The sequence below is a fragment of the Pseudorasbora parva genome, chromosome 11 (assembly GCF_024679245.1).
Source record: "Pseudorasbora parva isolate DD20220531a chromosome 11, ASM2467924v1, whole genome shotgun sequence".
In the NCBI taxonomy this organism is placed as follows: domain Eukaryota; kingdom Metazoa; phylum Chordata; class Actinopteri; order Cypriniformes; family Gobionidae; genus Pseudorasbora; species Pseudorasbora parva.
This window is the reverse complement of record NC_090182.1, coordinates 40,697,910-40,716,632: the sequence shown is the minus strand read 5'-3', so window position 1 is coordinate 40,716,632 and position 18,723 is coordinate 40,697,910. Positions and strand designations below refer to the sequence as shown.

General features: G+C 37.7%; 1 protein-coding gene across 1 annotated transcript in view; it reads right to left on the bottom strand.

The window, feature by feature from the left end:
* Positions 1–1,008: 1,008 nt before the first annotated feature.
* Positions 1,009–18,723, bottom strand: part of atp10b (ATPase phospholipid transporting 10B) — a 74,934-nt gene continuing 57,219 nt past the window's right edge. The window contains exons 17-21 of the mRNA XM_067457962.1: positions 11,070–11,270; positions 10,550–10,630; positions 10,367–10,471; positions 7,821–8,008; positions 1,009–2,277 (exon numbers count right to left, since the gene is read on the bottom strand). Of these exons, the coding sequence (XP_067314063.1) occupies positions 2,091–2,277; positions 7,821–8,008; positions 10,367–10,471; positions 10,550–10,630; positions 11,070–11,270 (762 nt within the window). The 3' untranslated portion in view covers positions 1,009–2,090. The remainder of the gene's footprint in view (positions 2,278–7,820; positions 8,009–10,366; positions 10,472–10,549; positions 10,631–11,069; positions 11,271–18,723) is intronic.

Here is an 18,723-nt window from a genome sequence, read left to right as displayed (position 1 = left end):
AATTTCACATTTCTACTACATTAATGACCCAGTTTAAATACAAATCTTAATGCTAAATCACTGAAGTAACCCTTTAAAATTGAACATTGGTCTGGGAATCTGCTCTGTATTTTCTACTGCACAAGAGGTGTGATCAACGAGCATTATTTGAATGACTGTATGCAATTGGTTAGTCCTTCAACCAATCAGACAACAAGAAGCGTGATCAACTGTCAACGACCCATCATTTCTCTATCTGTCATCGTGTTAAACCCCCAATAGCGCGCCAGGTGGATCAGCCAGTTTGTGATCGGTTCCCGGAAAAGTGTAACAGAAGCAGTAGAAATTAATGTACAGGTTTCCAGACTGAGTTGCAGGGCGAAATCAAATCGCCGGCAGATCAGGTTGGGTTTACCCAGTCTAAGAAACAATGTGAAGGTGACCATTTAGTCACTGATTTGATTTACTGACACATAAACATTTTGCACACTTCAAAGGCATGTTTATAGCTTAGTCGCTAGATCCAGTATTAGCGAGAGTCACGTGTGTTATTTACCTACTACTTGTCATATGCGAATCAGTGGGCAGGGGTATAGTGGTAATGATTGATCTTCTGCAGAGGCGGTCTTTCACCAATCTATGACATCATAAATGGGCTTGGTTTCAATACAAGCTGTTTTTGAATTTACAGGACATTCTTCTAGTATTATGACCTCATTTACATAGGAGGTCATCATACTAGTAAGCTCAAGGAATATTTGATTCATCAATTTCTGACCCGTTAAAGAACATATTATAGACACAAATCATAATGTAACTCTTATACTTAAACACAGATATAGAAACCCATTCTTTTAAATATTACTTATTGAATTGTATTAAAATGTTTAATTTTTCAAACATAATATTTAATTACAAATGTCAACACACGATGTCATTACAAACATTTATTAAATATTATTTTAAATTATGCTTTTCACAAAATAATTGTTTGGGGGCATGTATAAAATACAAATGTGTGCATATTAAATAATAAGATAATACCTCATTAGTAAATATTAAATGTTTAAAAATCACAATATCATTTTTTATGTATAGTTTAATTTATCAGTTTATTTTTGATTAAAAGCCTATTCCTGTCTTAAAGAAATCCTTCAGTTAGTGAGATGAAACGGTCACATGGCTTTAACAAATGGATGATTGTGTTTGCTGTTCATCAGACTGCCACCAGAGAGCAGAAGCGACCCGTTCAGAAACATGTCTGACATCATTACATAAAACCGCCCTGGGTTTCTGCAAATAGAAGCAGCCATGGACACTTTTTTGTACTGAGCCTTGACTGTGGTGTATGTTACACACATGCTGGAAGGACGGGGAAAAGAGACACGCTCACTCGGCTATGATCTGTCTGAGCGTGAGGTCATCACTGACCCCGTCATGAGTGAAGAACGTCAGCCAGACGTCAGCAGTGCAATTAAATATTCAAATGTCGGTGCAGGACTGTGTGATCTAGTGTATTACACGCATACGTACACAGATATCATCAATGTCTTATGAACCAAAGCATTTATTAGGAATTAAGAAGAAGATCCAGCCTCCTTAATCTCACTGTGGTGCTTGTATTTATGTCAGCATGCACAGAATGCTCTGAATATATGATATTATGTAACATCTGCAAACCTCAATTATTACATGAGCAGCTCAAAGCGCAAATGCATACCAATGTGGTCCACACGACAACAGGAAGTGGGTTTCACAGAAGGGAAAAGGCTCAGCTGCATCCACTGAACAGATTACATTCACGCCTTAGAGAAATGATGTGCAAGTATTGATCAAGTGTGGACTGAGTTCATAACAGCCGCCCAGGAACATGTGAAATTCATGCAAATGGTTTGTGAGCGCAAAGAGCACATTCAATATTGAAAAGCCCAGCTTCATTCCTTGAAGTGCTTGAGCACTGTAAACTCGGCATCAAATGCAGCCGGACGCTCCCTCTGCAGCGCATCCATGTGTGCAAAACATCAGTATCGGTTGGCTATTTTCTGAATTAAAAATTCAAGCTTTGCGGCATTGTCATTCTCTGTGTGGCGTGCCGGACTGTGGCGTGTACTTTATGCAACGGGGCAGGGAGAGGAGCTGTGTTCCTGGGATCTGAGAGAAGGAGGAATACACGTGTCTCGGAGACCACGCCACTCTCTGATCCGCTGCTCCCGATGGGAGGGGGGGAGCCGCTCTAGCTGCTGTGCGCGGAGGTGAGGGGAGGGTGCCAGAGTTCCCCTTAGGACATGCCAGGTGTACCTGAAAAAAAAACAGTGGTAGATAAGTGGGCATGCTGAGAGGAAATACAAAAAAAGGAGGATATTGCATTTGAATTCCTCTGTTCATTAGGGGTGTAATGATACATTGTTAAAAAATTATTAAGGTTTGTGTAAAATAAAATCTTAGTCGGCATGAAACGGAAGTTGTGGTAGTATATCATTCCTATGGTTACGTATATCTCAGTGAAACAGCTTCTCGAGCAAGAACAAATGTATGGCAGAACTTGCGTTTGTTCATGGGGAACTGATGGATGTTTGTGGTTTGCTATTGGTGGATCTCATGTGAGTGACAGGTTGCCCTGCCCTCATCAGAAATGAGAAGTCGCTGCATGAGGAAGAAGCTATTTAGATTTAGGGGCGGCAGTGGCTCAGTGGTTCATGTAGCTTGTCTACAAACCAAAAGGATGGTGGTTCAATCCCCGGTTCCACCTGACCAAGTGTCGAAGTGTCCATGAGCAAGACACCTAACCCCAGCTGCTCCTGACGAGCTGGATGGCGCCTCACATGGCTGACATCGCCGTCGGTGTATGAATGGGTGAATGTGAGGCAAAAATGTAAAGCGCTTTGGATGGCCATAGGGTCTGTTAAAAGCGCTATATAAATGCAGTCCATTTACCATAGATTAAAGGGGTGATGAATTGAGAAATAAACTTTCCCTTGAGCTTTTGATATATAAAAGGTCATGGTAATGTAAGATTATCCTGTAAGTTTTAGAGCTGAAAACGTCCTTGTTAGTCAAAGAAAAGCTTTTATAGACCCAGAAAACGATCATGTTCGCATCTTTTTCCTTTGGCAGCGACTTCTCTTTTAGCTGTGTGTTTTCCAGACGGGCTACCAAAACGGAAGCCCGTCGGCAGACCGATAAATCTTTTAATATTCCTATCTTGTTCTGCTATTCTATCTCTCCATGACATTTGAAGGACGCGCTTGCGCACGTGTATGTGTGTGCGCGCGGTTAGCGCTGATATCGAACGATTGTGCTGGCTATGTAATACAAAAAATAATATTCCAATCAATCGCAGGTGGATGAGAAATAAATCATTGTGTTTGTTTGATAAAGATGTACTTGAACCATTCCGGTTGCCGCTTTCAAAACAACCCCTCCCTCATGTGAACTGAACTGACAGGGGCATAGATATGACAGGAGCTGGAGCTCATTAAATATGCAAATCTTATCCAATCCTAGCCGTGGGCGTTTACTTCCGAGTCTCCAGTGCTGCACGCCCATCAAAACCCAGCATTCAGGAGAAAGCCTTTAAAACCATTGTAAAAAATAACCTATTACTTCTTAGTTATGATGTTTTTGAATGTAAAAACCACACGAACATCATTAGTTGACCTCAGACAACAGTATAAAAAATTTTAAATGCCAGTTCATGACACTTTTAAAGTTTCTGAGGTTAAAGGTTCGATAAAATGAACAAATGTAATTTGCTGCGTTCATGCCACGTCACGTTACTTTCATGTAATACGGCAATCAGTCTGTGCAGCGCCACTTCAAGTTGAACACACCTCTTTAATCTGCAATGGTCAGGTGTGGTGCAGCAGTCGTGGCTCTCCGAAAAAAAGTTGATTTATAAGTACATAAAGGTTTTTTACAGCTGGTCGGAGTCAGAATTCACACAACGCTGGTCGCACAAAGTTCAACCGCACTATCCACAACTTTCCCGAACTCTGACCTTTCCCATGATGGCTATGGCAACGTAGAACAAGCCGGTAACGAACTTCTGGTTTACGTTAGTCTGTACTGTTTTCAGCTAAACGCTTGGTTGTATTATCAGAATTCAGGAGTAGACTTTTATAACAACGCTTCAGGCAAAATGATCACATGTCCCAGATGGTCGCATGGATCTGACTATCTTACAAGAACTTACTAATATCTGTAGCACTAAGCGGTTCATCTGAGTTACGCGGCGCAGACATTTTGCCACTGTGTGGTAGGCTTGGCTGTTCCTATGAACCACGCGAGAGTTACCTTCCGTCCATGCGCCTGTAAATCGGTTTTATTTTATTATAAATAAAGGTTTAGTTGTTTCTAACTAATTATTTTATTTTGTTTTATATTTCCACTTTGCGGGAGTCCCTCAAAATAATTGTATTTTCCCACAACTCGCACACAATAATATATTGCCGCCCGCATTCACCCAACAAATATTATCCCGCGCCACACTCGGTTGTGCTGGGATAGTAACGTTAGGCTGTTAGAGCGGTCTTGCTACACATTAAATCTGTAAATGATTGAAAACAATAAACATACCCTTGCAAAAAATTATATAGTTTTACTGCAGTATTTTAAATAGTTTAAACTAATATATAAACTCAATAATTACATTTACAGCAATGAAATGTAAATTTTTATTACAATGCACTTAAATTCATTGAAGTTCATGCATCTATTTTCAGGTTGATTAAAAAAAAGTCTACTGACAATGTCTGACATGAACAACATTTCAACAATTACAAATATTAAAATACAAATATTACTTCTACATCACATTTCGTGAGTTTATAGCTTGTTGGGCATTGAATAGAGTCCATAGGGTGCTAGGCAACATGTCAAACGGGTCCGTTTATGTTGCATGGTTTATGGAAGCAAGATTTCGGAGGTGTGAGACCCAGGCGCTCAGCGCTCATTAACCCCGGCGAGAGCAGCCTTAACTCGGCTCGTCCTTCTGATGACTGCCGCTGCCTGGCAGAAGACCCTCCCATGACGCAAATTTGTATCTGTTGTGTAGTGAATGAAGCGAATGGATTCAAAATGTTTACGCGTCCAACTTCTCGCGAATAGCACTATTTATTTTTATCAACCGGAAGTAACGATTGTAATGGCGCCGCCCACTAAGACTTGCAGGAAAGTTGTGGATAGCTGCGTCCTAATTCAGAGGCTGCATCTTTCGAAGGCACAACGAAGGCTGTCCCAACTTGAAGGCTCCTTCAAATTTGCCTTTGTTTCCTTTGTGTCCTTGCCTACCCTAGAATTGATTGCCCACCAGTGACGACAGGATTTTCTAAGAGAAATTGCAGAATTCCACTTTTAAATGTAAGTATTGGGTTTCAAATTAAATATCTTAAGATACAAAAAACTTTAAATTGGTTCAAATGTTGACTTACATCTTACTAAGGTACGATTATATATATAGTTTATATTCTATTATATACAGAAATTAACTGTGGTGAACATAATTTACAGTTTGTAAACCCTGTTTTGTTTTCAGACAGTTTAATATAACTTTCTAACGGGCCACTCATCAACGGCAGTTGTCACAGTTGCTAGGCAACAAGAACAATACCCTGTATACGAGACTGTTGCTCAGTCCGATGCTCAGTCCGACCTTCGCCGCCTTCGAAGGATGCAGCCTCTGATTTGAAACACAGCTGAACACAGTATAATATTTTTTTAGTATACACATAAGTATTTTTCCATTTTAATGTTTTCTTTTCCAACAACTGGAGTACCTCACTTTGTTGTATATGGCCTAATGGGATACTAGATTTGCAGCTTTTAGAAAACACAGAAGGCTGAAAGACTGTTGTCATTACTTATTTCACCGCAAAAGCCATTGAGCTCTTACAAATGTGTGAAGCTTGATTTTTTTTCTCCATTATTTCTCATTCTAAATTAAATAAATAAATACATAGTTTTATTTGTTGTGGATGTCCCATTTTGGATACAGGATTTGTTAATTTCAGAGAGTTCAATTTAATGTTCATGTTTTATTTTTATTGCATATGAAAATGTACCTTTTGTGCAAAATAAAATCTTAAATTGGGCATGAAACGGAAGTTGCGATAGTATATGTTCCCCATTGTGATGTATATCTGAGTGAAACAGCTTCTCGAACAAGAACAAATGTAGGGCAGTGTTTGAATTGATTGAATGGTTGTGGTTTGCTATTGGTGGATCTCATGTGAGTGACAGGTTGATCCCGCCCTCATCAGAGAAAAGATGTTGCTTCAAGAGGAAGGAGAAGTTGTTTTGATTAAAGAGGACAGAAGAGGACACATGATTTTTAAAAGAATATATTTTAAAGCATGTTGGTAACCAGACAGTTGATGGCAGCCATTGACTTCCATAGTATTATTTTCCTAGTAGGAAGTCAATGGCCGTCAACTGTTTGATAACCAATATTCTTTAAAATATCTTCTTTTGTGTTTGGCAGAAGAAAGAAACTCATACAGGTTTGGAATAACTGGGGGTGATTAAATGATGACAGAAGCCATTAGCCATTAATTATAGGCATTCAACATTACAGTATAATTGAAAGCTATCAATTTTAATATTTATTAGGCTTTAAAAATGTTAATTTAAGTGAACTTAAATCAATCTTCACATAAATCCTTTATAATAAATGTCACATTTACCTGCCCTTCAATATATCAGGGCATTTCTTTTGGCCCGGTCAGATCGGTTCAGATTTTTATTTGCCCTTTCAAAAATGCACAAAAAGTTATTGTTTTCGTTGTTTTTGACCCATGTAAAAATGTAAACAGTGCTTTAAGATTTGTTGGTAGGTCCAACAGCTAGGATATATGGAATTAAATAAATTAGCAAACACTTCACAGTCTGCACAGCATGAATTATAAATGAAATATAGATTAATCTTTATTAAAGCTGCAAAAGTTATTCAGTCAAGAGCAGTGAGTGATTTCCCCTTTTCCTTTTGTTCTTTGACTTTCTTTAAGGGGGAGGGGGGATGCTGTTTTCAGCTGGGGATTCAGGGGAGAACTCCAGGTTAGGGCTAAATTCTGAGTTCAAGCCCTCAATCCCCTCGGACAGCACGCCAAATAGGCTTATTTTACTCTTTTACTCTATTCTATGTTTTCTAAGTGTGAAGCGTGAATCAACGGCTACAGGTATGCCTAATCAGACATTATTTCCTTTTTTTTAGGATACTTATTTAATAAATAAACATTATTATTGGCATTTTTGCCTTTTTATGATTGGACAGTGAATAGATAGGAAGCAAAGTGGCAGAGAGAAAGGGGAGAAAGTTCTGCAACAGCCATTATGATTGATTTGGTCTTAGTGACTGTGCAGTCCTCTTGACTACCCCTAACATTTAGCTAGTTTTAGCACTAAAATGCTTTGCAAAATATCCTTAGAGCAAAAATGTAGAAGTCCTAGAATGTGTGTGATGCTAACCAGCGGTGATTGGTCAGATGAGGCAGTCAGTTGTGATTGGTCTACTGCATGCAGCACATGTCGCAAATGGAATGCCTATTACCATTACTGGATTACGACTTGTCAAGTGTTTATATACAGTGTATGAATAGACATGGCATCAATTTTGCCTAACTAATTTGAGCCAGAGCCTGACAATGAAACATCCAGAGTTTTGGGCCATGCGCCAGGCTGTTTTTCTATTATTAACTAGCAAAAGTGGGAATGGACACACCTGAAATGCACCTGCGCTTTAGACCAACGCTAAAATAGGGCCCCTGGTGTTCATGTATGGCATCTAAACAACGTCACTGATATGATGCTATTGTACACACATAATGGTTATGCTAAACTTTGGTTACCTTGGCAGTAAAGCAACAACAGTTGTTAAAATGCAGACGAGATAAAACATGGGATCGGCCATTTGTATGTGCATGATCCAGTAGGGGTCGGAGGGAGGGTTGCAGCTGATACAGATGGCACTGTAGGCCAGAGTCACGATGAAGTACACCAGCACACTGCCGATCATGATCACCCAATGCACCACAGTCTGCAAAAAAGGGGTAATTTCATTAAAAATATTTTACATAGAGAATAATTTAGGCATGCTGTAGCCTTAAAAACCTCTAAAGTGTTAAAAAAAAACATAATTAATTGAAAATAAGCTACAAACCCGATTCCGAAAAAGGTGGGACAGTGTATAAATTGTGAATAAAAACACAATACGATCTGGAAGTTTCACATGTCAATATTTTATTCAGAATACAACATAATGACATATCAAATGTTTAAACTGAGAAAATGTATAATTTTAAGGGGAAAATAAGTTGATTTTAAATTTTATGGCATCAACATATCTCAAAAAAGTTGGGGCAAGGCCATGTTTACCATTGTGTGGCATCCCCCCCTCTTCTTTTTATAACAGTCTGCAAACATCTGGGGACTGAGGAGACAAGTTGCTCAAGTTTAGGAATAGAAATGTTGTCCCATTCTTGTCCCAATTGTCTCAACTGTCTTAGGTCTTCTTTGTCGCATCTTCCTCTTTATGATGCGCCAAATGTTTTCTATGAGTGAAATATCTGGACTGCAGGCTGGCCATTTCAGTACCCTGATCCTTGTTCTATGCAGCCATGATGTTGTAATTGATGCAATATGTGGTCTGGCATTGTCATGTTGGGAAATGCAAGGTCTTTCCTGAAAAAGACGATGTCTGGATGGGAGCATATGTTGTTCTAGAACTTGGATATATACCTTTCAGCATTGACAGATGTGTAAGCTGCCCATGCCACACACACTCATGCAACCCCATACCATCAGAGATGCAGGCTTCTGAACTAAGCGCTGATAACAACTTGGGTTGTCCTTGTCCTCTTTAGTCTGGATGACATGGCGTCCCAGTTTGCCAAAAAAATGTTTTCTAAAAACATTTATTTGCAGAACAGAAGTGGTGATCCTCTGCCCATCTTGACTTCTGAGAGACACTGCCACTCTCTCTGTGAGGCTCTTTTTACACCCAATTATGTTGCCAATTGACCTAATTAAGTACAATTTGGTCCTCCAGCTGTTCCTTATAATTATGTACATTTAACTTTTTCGGCCTCATACCTGCCCCACCTTTTTTGGATTGTGTAGCTATCACGAAATCCAAAATGAGCTAATATTTGGTATGATTTTTCAAAATGTGTCACTTTCAACACTTGATATGTTATCTATATTCTATTGAGAATAAAATATAAGTTTATGAGATGTGTAAATTATTAGATTCCTTTTTGTATTTATAATTTTTTATGGAATTGGGTTTATACTAATAAGCAACTCAATTTACATCACAAAATGCCTATTCTGTGTTCAAAGACTTGGCCCACCCAGTTAAAGTAACAAAAAGTAAGAAGTAGGTTAGATATGATTATTGTTAAACACTAAAAGAACATACTTGTATTCTGGTAGTACACATCTGGTTGTCGTTCATATGCTTGGGGTCAGTAAGATGTTTTAATGTTTTTGAAAAGAAGTCTCTTTTGCTCACCAAGGCTGCATTTATTTAACCAATAAAATACAGCAAAACAAAAATACAATTCATTATAACATTTCTATAAGAATATATTTGAAAATGTAATTTATTTCTGTGATTAAAGCTGAATTTTCAGCATCATTTCAGTACCTTCAGAAATCATTCTAATGTGATGATTTGATGCTTATTATTATCAGTTGAAAACAGTTGACAGCTTCATATTTTCATGGAAACTGTGATAAAATTTCAGGATTCTTTGATGAATGGAAAGTTCAAAAGAACATAATTTAAACGTATAAATGTCTTTACTCTCACTTTTGATCAGTCTAATGTGTCCTTGCAGAATAAAGGTTTAAATTTCTTAATAAATCTTACTGACCCCAATCTTTTGATTGGTAGTGTATGTAACAAATAATAAGAGTAAGATGCAGGGAAAGCAAACATTGTGTTGTGGCTGAAGGACAACGGCAAATTTATTGAACACAACAACAAACCCACTGAGCCTTTTAAAAACATGATTGATCAAAGTGTTATCATTCACAATCATATTAATATATTTTAAATGTTAATCGGTAAAGAAAAAGTTGCACTAATAGACCTTAGTCAGGTAAGAAGCCATATTTAAATTAACAAATTGTATTTATTTTCATCTACAAAATTTGAAGATCACATTTTTATACGCTGAAAGTTTATTTTCCTGAAAATAGGAAGAATAGTATTGTTGTTAAACATTACAGTCCACTGAACGTACTGTATTCTATCCCTCACAGCCTCGTTTTCATTCCTGTTAAGGATTAAATATGGCGGTACCCTGACCGCAGTCTATACAAAGTGAATGTGAGATGATAGATGCCGTGTGATGGTGTTCTGCAGTGATGAAGTGGAGCGTAAACTCACCCAGCTCTTGATCTCAATGGCCAGATGCAGAATGATGGTGAACAGAGAGACCGTGTTCATGGGAGTGCCGAACGAGAATATGCCGATGTCTGAACCGTTGTATGTCTTGAGAAAGTACAAGCAGCGATCAGATAACATGCTACTCCCAAACATATGATACAATAACTTAACAGATGTTCTCACCCAGTAAGGAATAAAGAAGCACACTAGACTCTGATAGAAAGCATCTAGAATTGCGATCCAAAACGTTGAACGCCTGTAGCCCTGTAATCAAACATTTAAATGCATTGCATTATCATGGTTAGGTTCTTGTTCCTATAAAACATACTATGGAATTTGTTATGAAAATAATAGCAGAATGGATTTAGGAAATATAACTAACTGCCATGGTTGCGTTGAATTGATTCTCTAACACTCCTAATTCATGTTTAATTTGAATTTTCAGTAACACTTTATTTCAATAGCCACTTTAGCCAATACTAACTAAGTAACTTTGCACTTCAGTTAACTCTCATTAGAGTATTAGTAAACTGTTAGGTTAGGGTTAGCGTTAGTATAACAAGTTGAAACGTAGTTGCAAAGTTACTTATAGTCAACAGAATGTCTAAATCTACAGAAAGTGCTACTGCATTTTCGAACAAAAATACCTTACTGGGTTAATATGGTTGTATATAGTAATGATAGATTGTCATAAGTTCCACACCTCCGAGTGCTGTCCTCTCCTATAGAGCTCGGGCAGGCTCAGTAAAGTGAAGTCTGACACCTCCTTGTCCATTATCCCAAACATGATGGGAGGAGCCGAGGTGAAGAACAGATTGAAAAATATCATGAGCCAGTAGTCGATCATGGCTGTGGCAGAGAAGCCACAGAAGAACTGATACCAGAACAGCAGATTCACGTACGCCTAAATGAGATGACACAGGTTAGTTAGTGAGTGTTGGTGCTTCATTTATTTGATCAAATATACAGTAAATACAGGGACATCGTGAAAAATGATGACAAGCTAGAGTATTTTTTTTCACGACATGGGAAGTCCATTTTCCCTTGATTTTCTGACATATAAGAGGTCGTCCTATCATTACCCATACGGAAATGTAATATATGTACATATATGTCCCTATATCCGAGTAGTGATGTCATATATGTTTCATATAAGGCAATACATTATTAGCGCATATATACATTCTCACGATATATGAAGATATAGGTTTATACCATGTATGAAATACCCATAGAATAATTATTATATATACAGATATTAAAATTATTTATATGATGATTTTTTATATGGTACTGTATGTTAATGCCATATATGTAAACAATATATGTCGAATTTATATATGTAAGTTTATTTAAACATAATATATGCAAACATTCAGTATGCTTGTATTGGATTTTATATGGATTTATATAGTGGTGTTTGAATCCTGGCATTTCATAATTTGGTTTTGGTTCAGGCTTTGGACATTAAAAGCTCCATGTGTGTTTTTCTCCCCATTGTAAGTGTACAGTTTGAGCATTCGCTTGGTCTTGTGTGAGCATCTAGTTTTGCTTGGGCAGTATACACTCTTTTGTCCATGTGTTTAGGGTTGTTTGTTTAGCATGCGGCTTGTGCTCATCATAGCCATTGCGTGTACTTTCATGTTTTGTACTGTGTAGCATGTAACGGTTACTCTGGTACATGGGTGACATTTTTCATCCTGTCCTCTAGAGGGCAACAGAGGGAGGAAGTGGTTTTAAGGTTACGAGTAGCATAGAGGAGAGGCATGGCAATGGAGCATGGGTGAAAATGCCTGAATCACATTGTGTTTGAGAGTTAAGTGAATTGTACATTCTAATGCTTTACAATCTTGTTCAAATGCACATTTTTATGTACCCATAAAAATGTTAATTCATAGTGTTTGGAAGTTTGCAGAGAAGCTCGCAGAGGACTCTGTTATGGGGCTTGAGTGCACTGATACCTACTTCTGACCTGTGTTGGATTGTGCCGGCGCCTAATCTAGGATTTAGGATTGTATATCTTCATTGCCTGTTAGGACTGGGACTTCTACAACACTCAAGAGACTTGCATTGCAGACTGTATATCCTTTTCCCTCTAGGGCATTTTGAATTGTTTGGTACTGTTTTTTGTTTGTGTATCACTAGTATTTTGGGTTTAGAATTAGGGCTGGGCGATATGGCCCAAAAAAATTATCACGATATAATTTAGCATATCAGTCGATATCGATAAATATCACGATAAATGTAAAATGTTTATTTCTTTAAAGTTTAAAGGCATATTTTTGCTCCTGAGTGAAATATGTAGAAAACAAACAGTTAGCTGTGGTTTTAAACTATCCTTTATTGTCAAAACATGACAAACACTTCCCAAACAAGTGAACAATTTATTTAAACTGAGGTAGATTTATTTATTAAAATCTTAACTGTGGTCAGCATTTTTTTACTCAACACTATATATCAATAATATATCATTATACAGGGCTTGACATTAAGCATGTTCATGTGCTTGTCCTTCGAACAAGTACATCGTTCAAGCTTGTCCAAGTAAAAGATTAGCTTGTCCGGAAAAGTGTGTGTGTGTGTTTGTGTGTTGTAAATATAATTTATTCTGAAGCAATATTCTCACCAGTGTTCAATCAGCTTTGACATATTTAAATCTGCATCATTTGAAATATGTGATATTTTCACCTTTTATAAAGGGCATTTTCCCTTAATCTTATTAAATATAGGCTAAGCTTCATGTTTCATTTTATATTTGTAATTTTGATCAATACATTTAATTAAAATAAAACACTATAAGGGCTGTTACCATTCAAATTAAATAATTTACACTGAAAAATTACAACAGCATTAAATAATGTTTTGAGATTTGTAGTTTTGAATAGACAAATAAGACATGTCGGAAAGTATGTTTAAAGATCAAATTAAACCACCAGTAGGTGGCAGCAGGTGGCCGTCTTAATGAGCGAGTCATTGAGTCGTTCATTCAAACGATTCATTCAAACAATGAATCGTTCATTTACACAGGTTGTTGTGAGACGCGTTGCGGTTCTGCTGTGAACGATTTTCGCAGCTTAAATAGAACAAAAACGCTCAATATTGCATCATATATATTTAATTGTGAAAGTAAACACTAAAAACGCAAACGGTCAAAAAAAAAAAGCGTTTTAAGAAACATTTTGAGGCCCCTTCTCTTGCCTCACAGTGGATTGGTCCACCGTGCATCTCACCGACACACACACACACAAACACACCTCACCGACAGTGGGCTGGTCGGGAGAGAGAAAAGTTCAGTATTTGTGGATCTCCAGTAAGGGCTGTCTAGTCTATTTTATTAATTTTAAACACCAGATGACATTATTTCTCTTTTGATACAGGCGATGCGGAGTCATTAATACATCACCAAAGACAAACAATTATGATAGCGATGTACAAGTCCGATGTTTTAGTGATTATAGTTTGGAAACGTTAGCCTGTTGTAAATAAGTCACCCACTACAGCTAACAAGGTAATAAGCCGGTGTGTGAATGTAGTTAATGTAGATTCTGTGTTGGGCTGCATGTTATATGGAAGGACTTTGAAGAAACACGATCATTTAATAATTAAATTCCTGTGGTGAACGTGAACCTATGATAAGCAGTCCACGCACGTCGCTCTGTTATATGTCGGATGGGATCGCTAAAATATCTCCAAACCACTCAAGTTGAGCGAACTAACTTGTCAACGATATCTGTGTCCCCCGAGCTGGCCGTGAGCGCTGAATTTTCTTCACTATTGCTCATTTTTATCGCTCCACTTATCTCCGATCCTCCAAGCCTGTCAGCCATATGGTCAGCCACAGACTGTAAACATTACCGCGTGCAGCACGCAGACGCCCGGTCTGCAATACGCATGCGCAGCATTACGCATAGCGCGTAAGCATTATATCGAGAATTTATCGACCTGTTGTTATCGTTTTATCGAGGAAAATTATATCGTGATAATTATCGTTATCGTTTTATCGCCCAGCCCTATTTAGAATTGATTTACTGTTTATTTGTTTACTTATAGTGTTGAGCTTTGATATTCACAATGCTGTCTTGGATTTCTGTCCATGTGCTAATTGTTACTATGTTATCTCATTCAGTGGTTAAATAGATACAATTTATTTTCACTCCCTCATTGAGAATCTTACAGTTACTTTGAACACAAACTACAGGCAAAAGTGAATTCCCGTTTTTTTGAGTATCTCTTATTGTATAAAAAACTAAGACGAGCCAGTTACAAGCATGAAGGGGTTTGATTGTTTCGATTGTCTAATAAAAAAAAAAAGTCTAATAAAAAGCCCATTAACCTCTGCACCCTTGAGTCCCTAATCTCTTGCCTCACCTGACAATAAATAACATTATAAATATTTATATTTTAAATGTCATTTGTTTTATACATAGTATATATTTTAAGACTCTACGGCATTTGACAGTGATAATGATTTGTCACATATATAATTTAAACATATATAATATGTGGACTAAAGATATATGTCAATATATGGAATTTCTGATGCTGTGCATATATGTGCATTTATGTTTTTACTCTATATGAGCATATTAGGATATTTCATATATAAGACCTATATGTCAAAATATGTTTTATACATACATTAACATATATAATATATGGGATACATATATATGTCAATATATGGAATTGTTCCAATTTCTAATATGTTTCATATATGTTTTACTTTATATTTCACATATATCGCATATATTGATATTTCATATATAGACATATATTACATTTCCGTATGGGTACAAACATCCTGCAAGTTTCATAGCGTAAAACATCTGCCTCATTATAAATAAAGCATTTATTTAATCAAACTCCAAAAATGGCTAGTTTTGATATTGCAGGTCCTTCCAGGTCCTTCCGTTTGGGGGGTGAGTGTAACTGTTGTACAGTAAGAGCTGTGTGTGTAAACCTCACTCCCCTGATCTCAAGAGGGGCTCTACTGACTGACGCTAGAGGCTGCTAGAGGCTTAGCCTCCTTGTTAGAGTGCCTGCCTCCCATGCCAGAGACCCAGGTTTAGTGAAAACTAAACCAAAACAGAACATAATTTATACACGTTAAAGGTGCCCTAGAATAAAAATTGAATTAACCTTGCCATGGCGAAATAATAAGAGTTCAGTACATGGACATCACATACTGTGAGTCTCAAACATTGCCTCCTATTTCTTACGTAAATCTCGTGAATACAAAACTCCACAGAAAAAAAATTGCTTCTTAACATAAACCCAACCATGACGCAAGCGTTGGGGATCATTTATATGCACGCCCCCAATATTTGCATCTGTCCAAACACGTGCATTTTCAGGCGGAAATGGAGCTAATCATCAAAACATGCTGCTCGCATGGACACACTTTCAAGTTCCAGGCTGTTCAGGAGACTTATACCCTTCGCACAGATAAAACATGTCATCAGTAATGGTTAATGTTTATAATCGGATACCACAACAATTTAATTCAAGATCGTTCATTTGTTCGGCCCATTTCAAGCAAGTTTTGCTCAGCGTCTTAAACTGAAGAAAGGGGTAACTATATTCCTGCAAGCAGTAAGTATCCACTTATTGACTGTTTAAACAATTTCTGCTTAAAATGAAAGTTTCTTAGAGAGACAGCATTGTCTAGATATCGCAAGATGCTAGTACAGTAACAATAGGAAACTCCAAGTACCATACAAAACTAAATAGTGTGTCTAATGACAAAGGGTAATATTATTTTGTATTATAAAATGCAACCGTAGATACTTTGCTTAGATCGTTCACTTGATTTCTAAAATTAGTTTTTCAGATTAGTCTACATTACAGTCACTGCGTAACATTAGCCTACATTGTGAGTAACGTTATATAAACATGCAATATCATTGAAGAAAGAAGACAAGTCAAAAATGTAGGCTGAATGAAGCACTTTAAGCAGAACATCTCAAATGGAGATTGATAAAATGCAGCTTACTTGTTTATTGGTGTTTTCAGATCGTCCGTGCGTAAGAGAGAGCTTGCGTGCATATGGTTGCCAGATTGGACATGTTTAGGTAAAAATCGGAGAGTATAGAGGTTTCTTTTTACAGAAAAGCTCTGTTTGGGGGATTTAATTACTGAAATCTGGCAACCGCATGTTCTGAAAACACCAAATAAACAAATAAGCTGCATTTTATCAATCTCCCTTTGAGATGTTTTGCTTAAAGTTTCATTTAGTCGGTCTGTGTTGTGTCAGGACGGTCAGGACTCATGAGCCGCTTTACTGAACTACTGTGAGCTGTGAGCTCCTGAAATAAGCCAATAAGAGCAGAGCTCAACATTAATATTCCTGTCCCTTCCAAATAAGGCAAAAACAGAACATTACATCCTAGGGACAATTTATAGGGTTGTAAATGGACCTGTAAAACTCTATCTGGACAAGTTTCCCCTTAAATAAGCCACTTACCCTCTATGTAGATATCAGACAACAATTTAACATATTGTTTCAAATCATTCTAGGGCACCTTTAAACAGAGCAAGACATCGACAAATAGTTATACATCACCAAAACATAGGCTCCACCCACTGGCATTCAGTCGCTTAAAGGAAGTGTATGTAAGATTGTGGCCAAAACTGGTACTGCAATCACTTTCAAATTACAGCAGTATCCCTCTGCAGGATCAGCAGGAACGTTTGTAGCTGCAGCTGTGGTAACTAGAGCAGATCTGGCAACCCGGGTGCCCAAACACTACTGGCTTCATGATTGGTCGATAGGTGGAGGGTGGAGCTTCAGGTCAAAACACAACATGTCAACATCAACATCAGTTGAGGGCTGCAACAACAACTTTTAAATGACAATATCCTGACCGGACTACTGGTGTCAGTGATATAAGTATTTGAAATGAACATGATTTCTTAATGTCTAGTGACATATCAGGGCAATTTTATGATTAATTGAAATACATTTCTTACATACAGTTCCTTTAACAGCTGACATTTGCCTGCACTGGATGTGAGGGTCACGTCAGAAGCGAATAGAATCCATTATAATCACTGATTCTACACAAGTCTACACAAACAATATACAGATGCAGACAACATACAATTAATAAAATAAAAAACAAACTTTTCAATTCCGGGGTGCCGTGCAAAAGGTGTGCACTTGCACCGTGGTTCATCTCATATCTGATGACGCATCAATAATATGGGTTGTAACTTGAAAATAATGCTTTATGTATGTTTCTGTAGATGGATACACGTGCTGGCTCCTCAGTGATGCATTACAACAGCGCTAATAAAAGAAAAACATGGGCAAAACGGTCTATCTGTGTAAACTTTGTTAAATTCATGCAAGTGCTGCCGTGTGTTCGAATATGACCAGTCATTTTCACAGTCATCATCCAGGTATATCCGCCAGAAGACGCGAATGAGAAGGCGCGCGCTGATCTGTCTTTGTGCATCATCCGGAAGCACGCACTCATCTCACAGCGCGAAAATATTGAATTATTCTTTCAAGTCTTGCGCTTAAACGGACCAACTCACACAAGAAGTATGTCAACATGTCCATATTGATGAGTATCTAAGCAGACATAGTCTGAATATGCCTTAAAGGGGGGGTGAAACACTCAGTTTCAGTCAGTGTCATGTCAATCTTGAGTACCTATAGAGTAGCATTGCATCCTGCATATCTCCGAAAAGTCTTTATTTTTTTTATAATTATATAAGAAAGATGCGCTGTTCCGAGTCTTTCCGAAAAAAGCAGAGCGGGTGGGGGCGTGTCGTGTGAGCGGAGCTAAATAATCACGTGTGCACGCCGCTGTTGTGTTGAGTCGAGTGCGTCGTAAAGCTGTGTCATCCCTAACAGCGGGAAAAACTTTATTCAAAATAAAAATATGGCTTTTAATCAGATACAGCCATACATCTATGATCCGGAATCAGACCCAGAGGCTGCAGTTGAACAGGAGCAGCAGCAAAAACGACTAGAGCAGGACGTCTCTATGTGGTACAAGTTATACACTAACTATATAATATGCTTAGCGACTTGTGTTATTTACATATTTATACTTGAATTATATCGTCATATTTTTGTCTTTGAAGGTGTACATGTGGGAAGTGCAGTTGTGCACGTGTGTGTGTTTACGCGTGGTATGTGTAGACAATTGTAACGTTATTAAGCGGACTGGTTTTGCACGGCAGGCTAAGTTAGTGTTTACATAGAAAGACACGGAATAGTAGCGCATTTGAATGAAGAAGCGCGCTTATTTAGTTCAACATATTTCCTCACTCTTTGTGTATTGTTGTTTGGAGTGCTATACAATACACAAACATAAAGTTACACATATAGTGGCCAGCTAAACAAA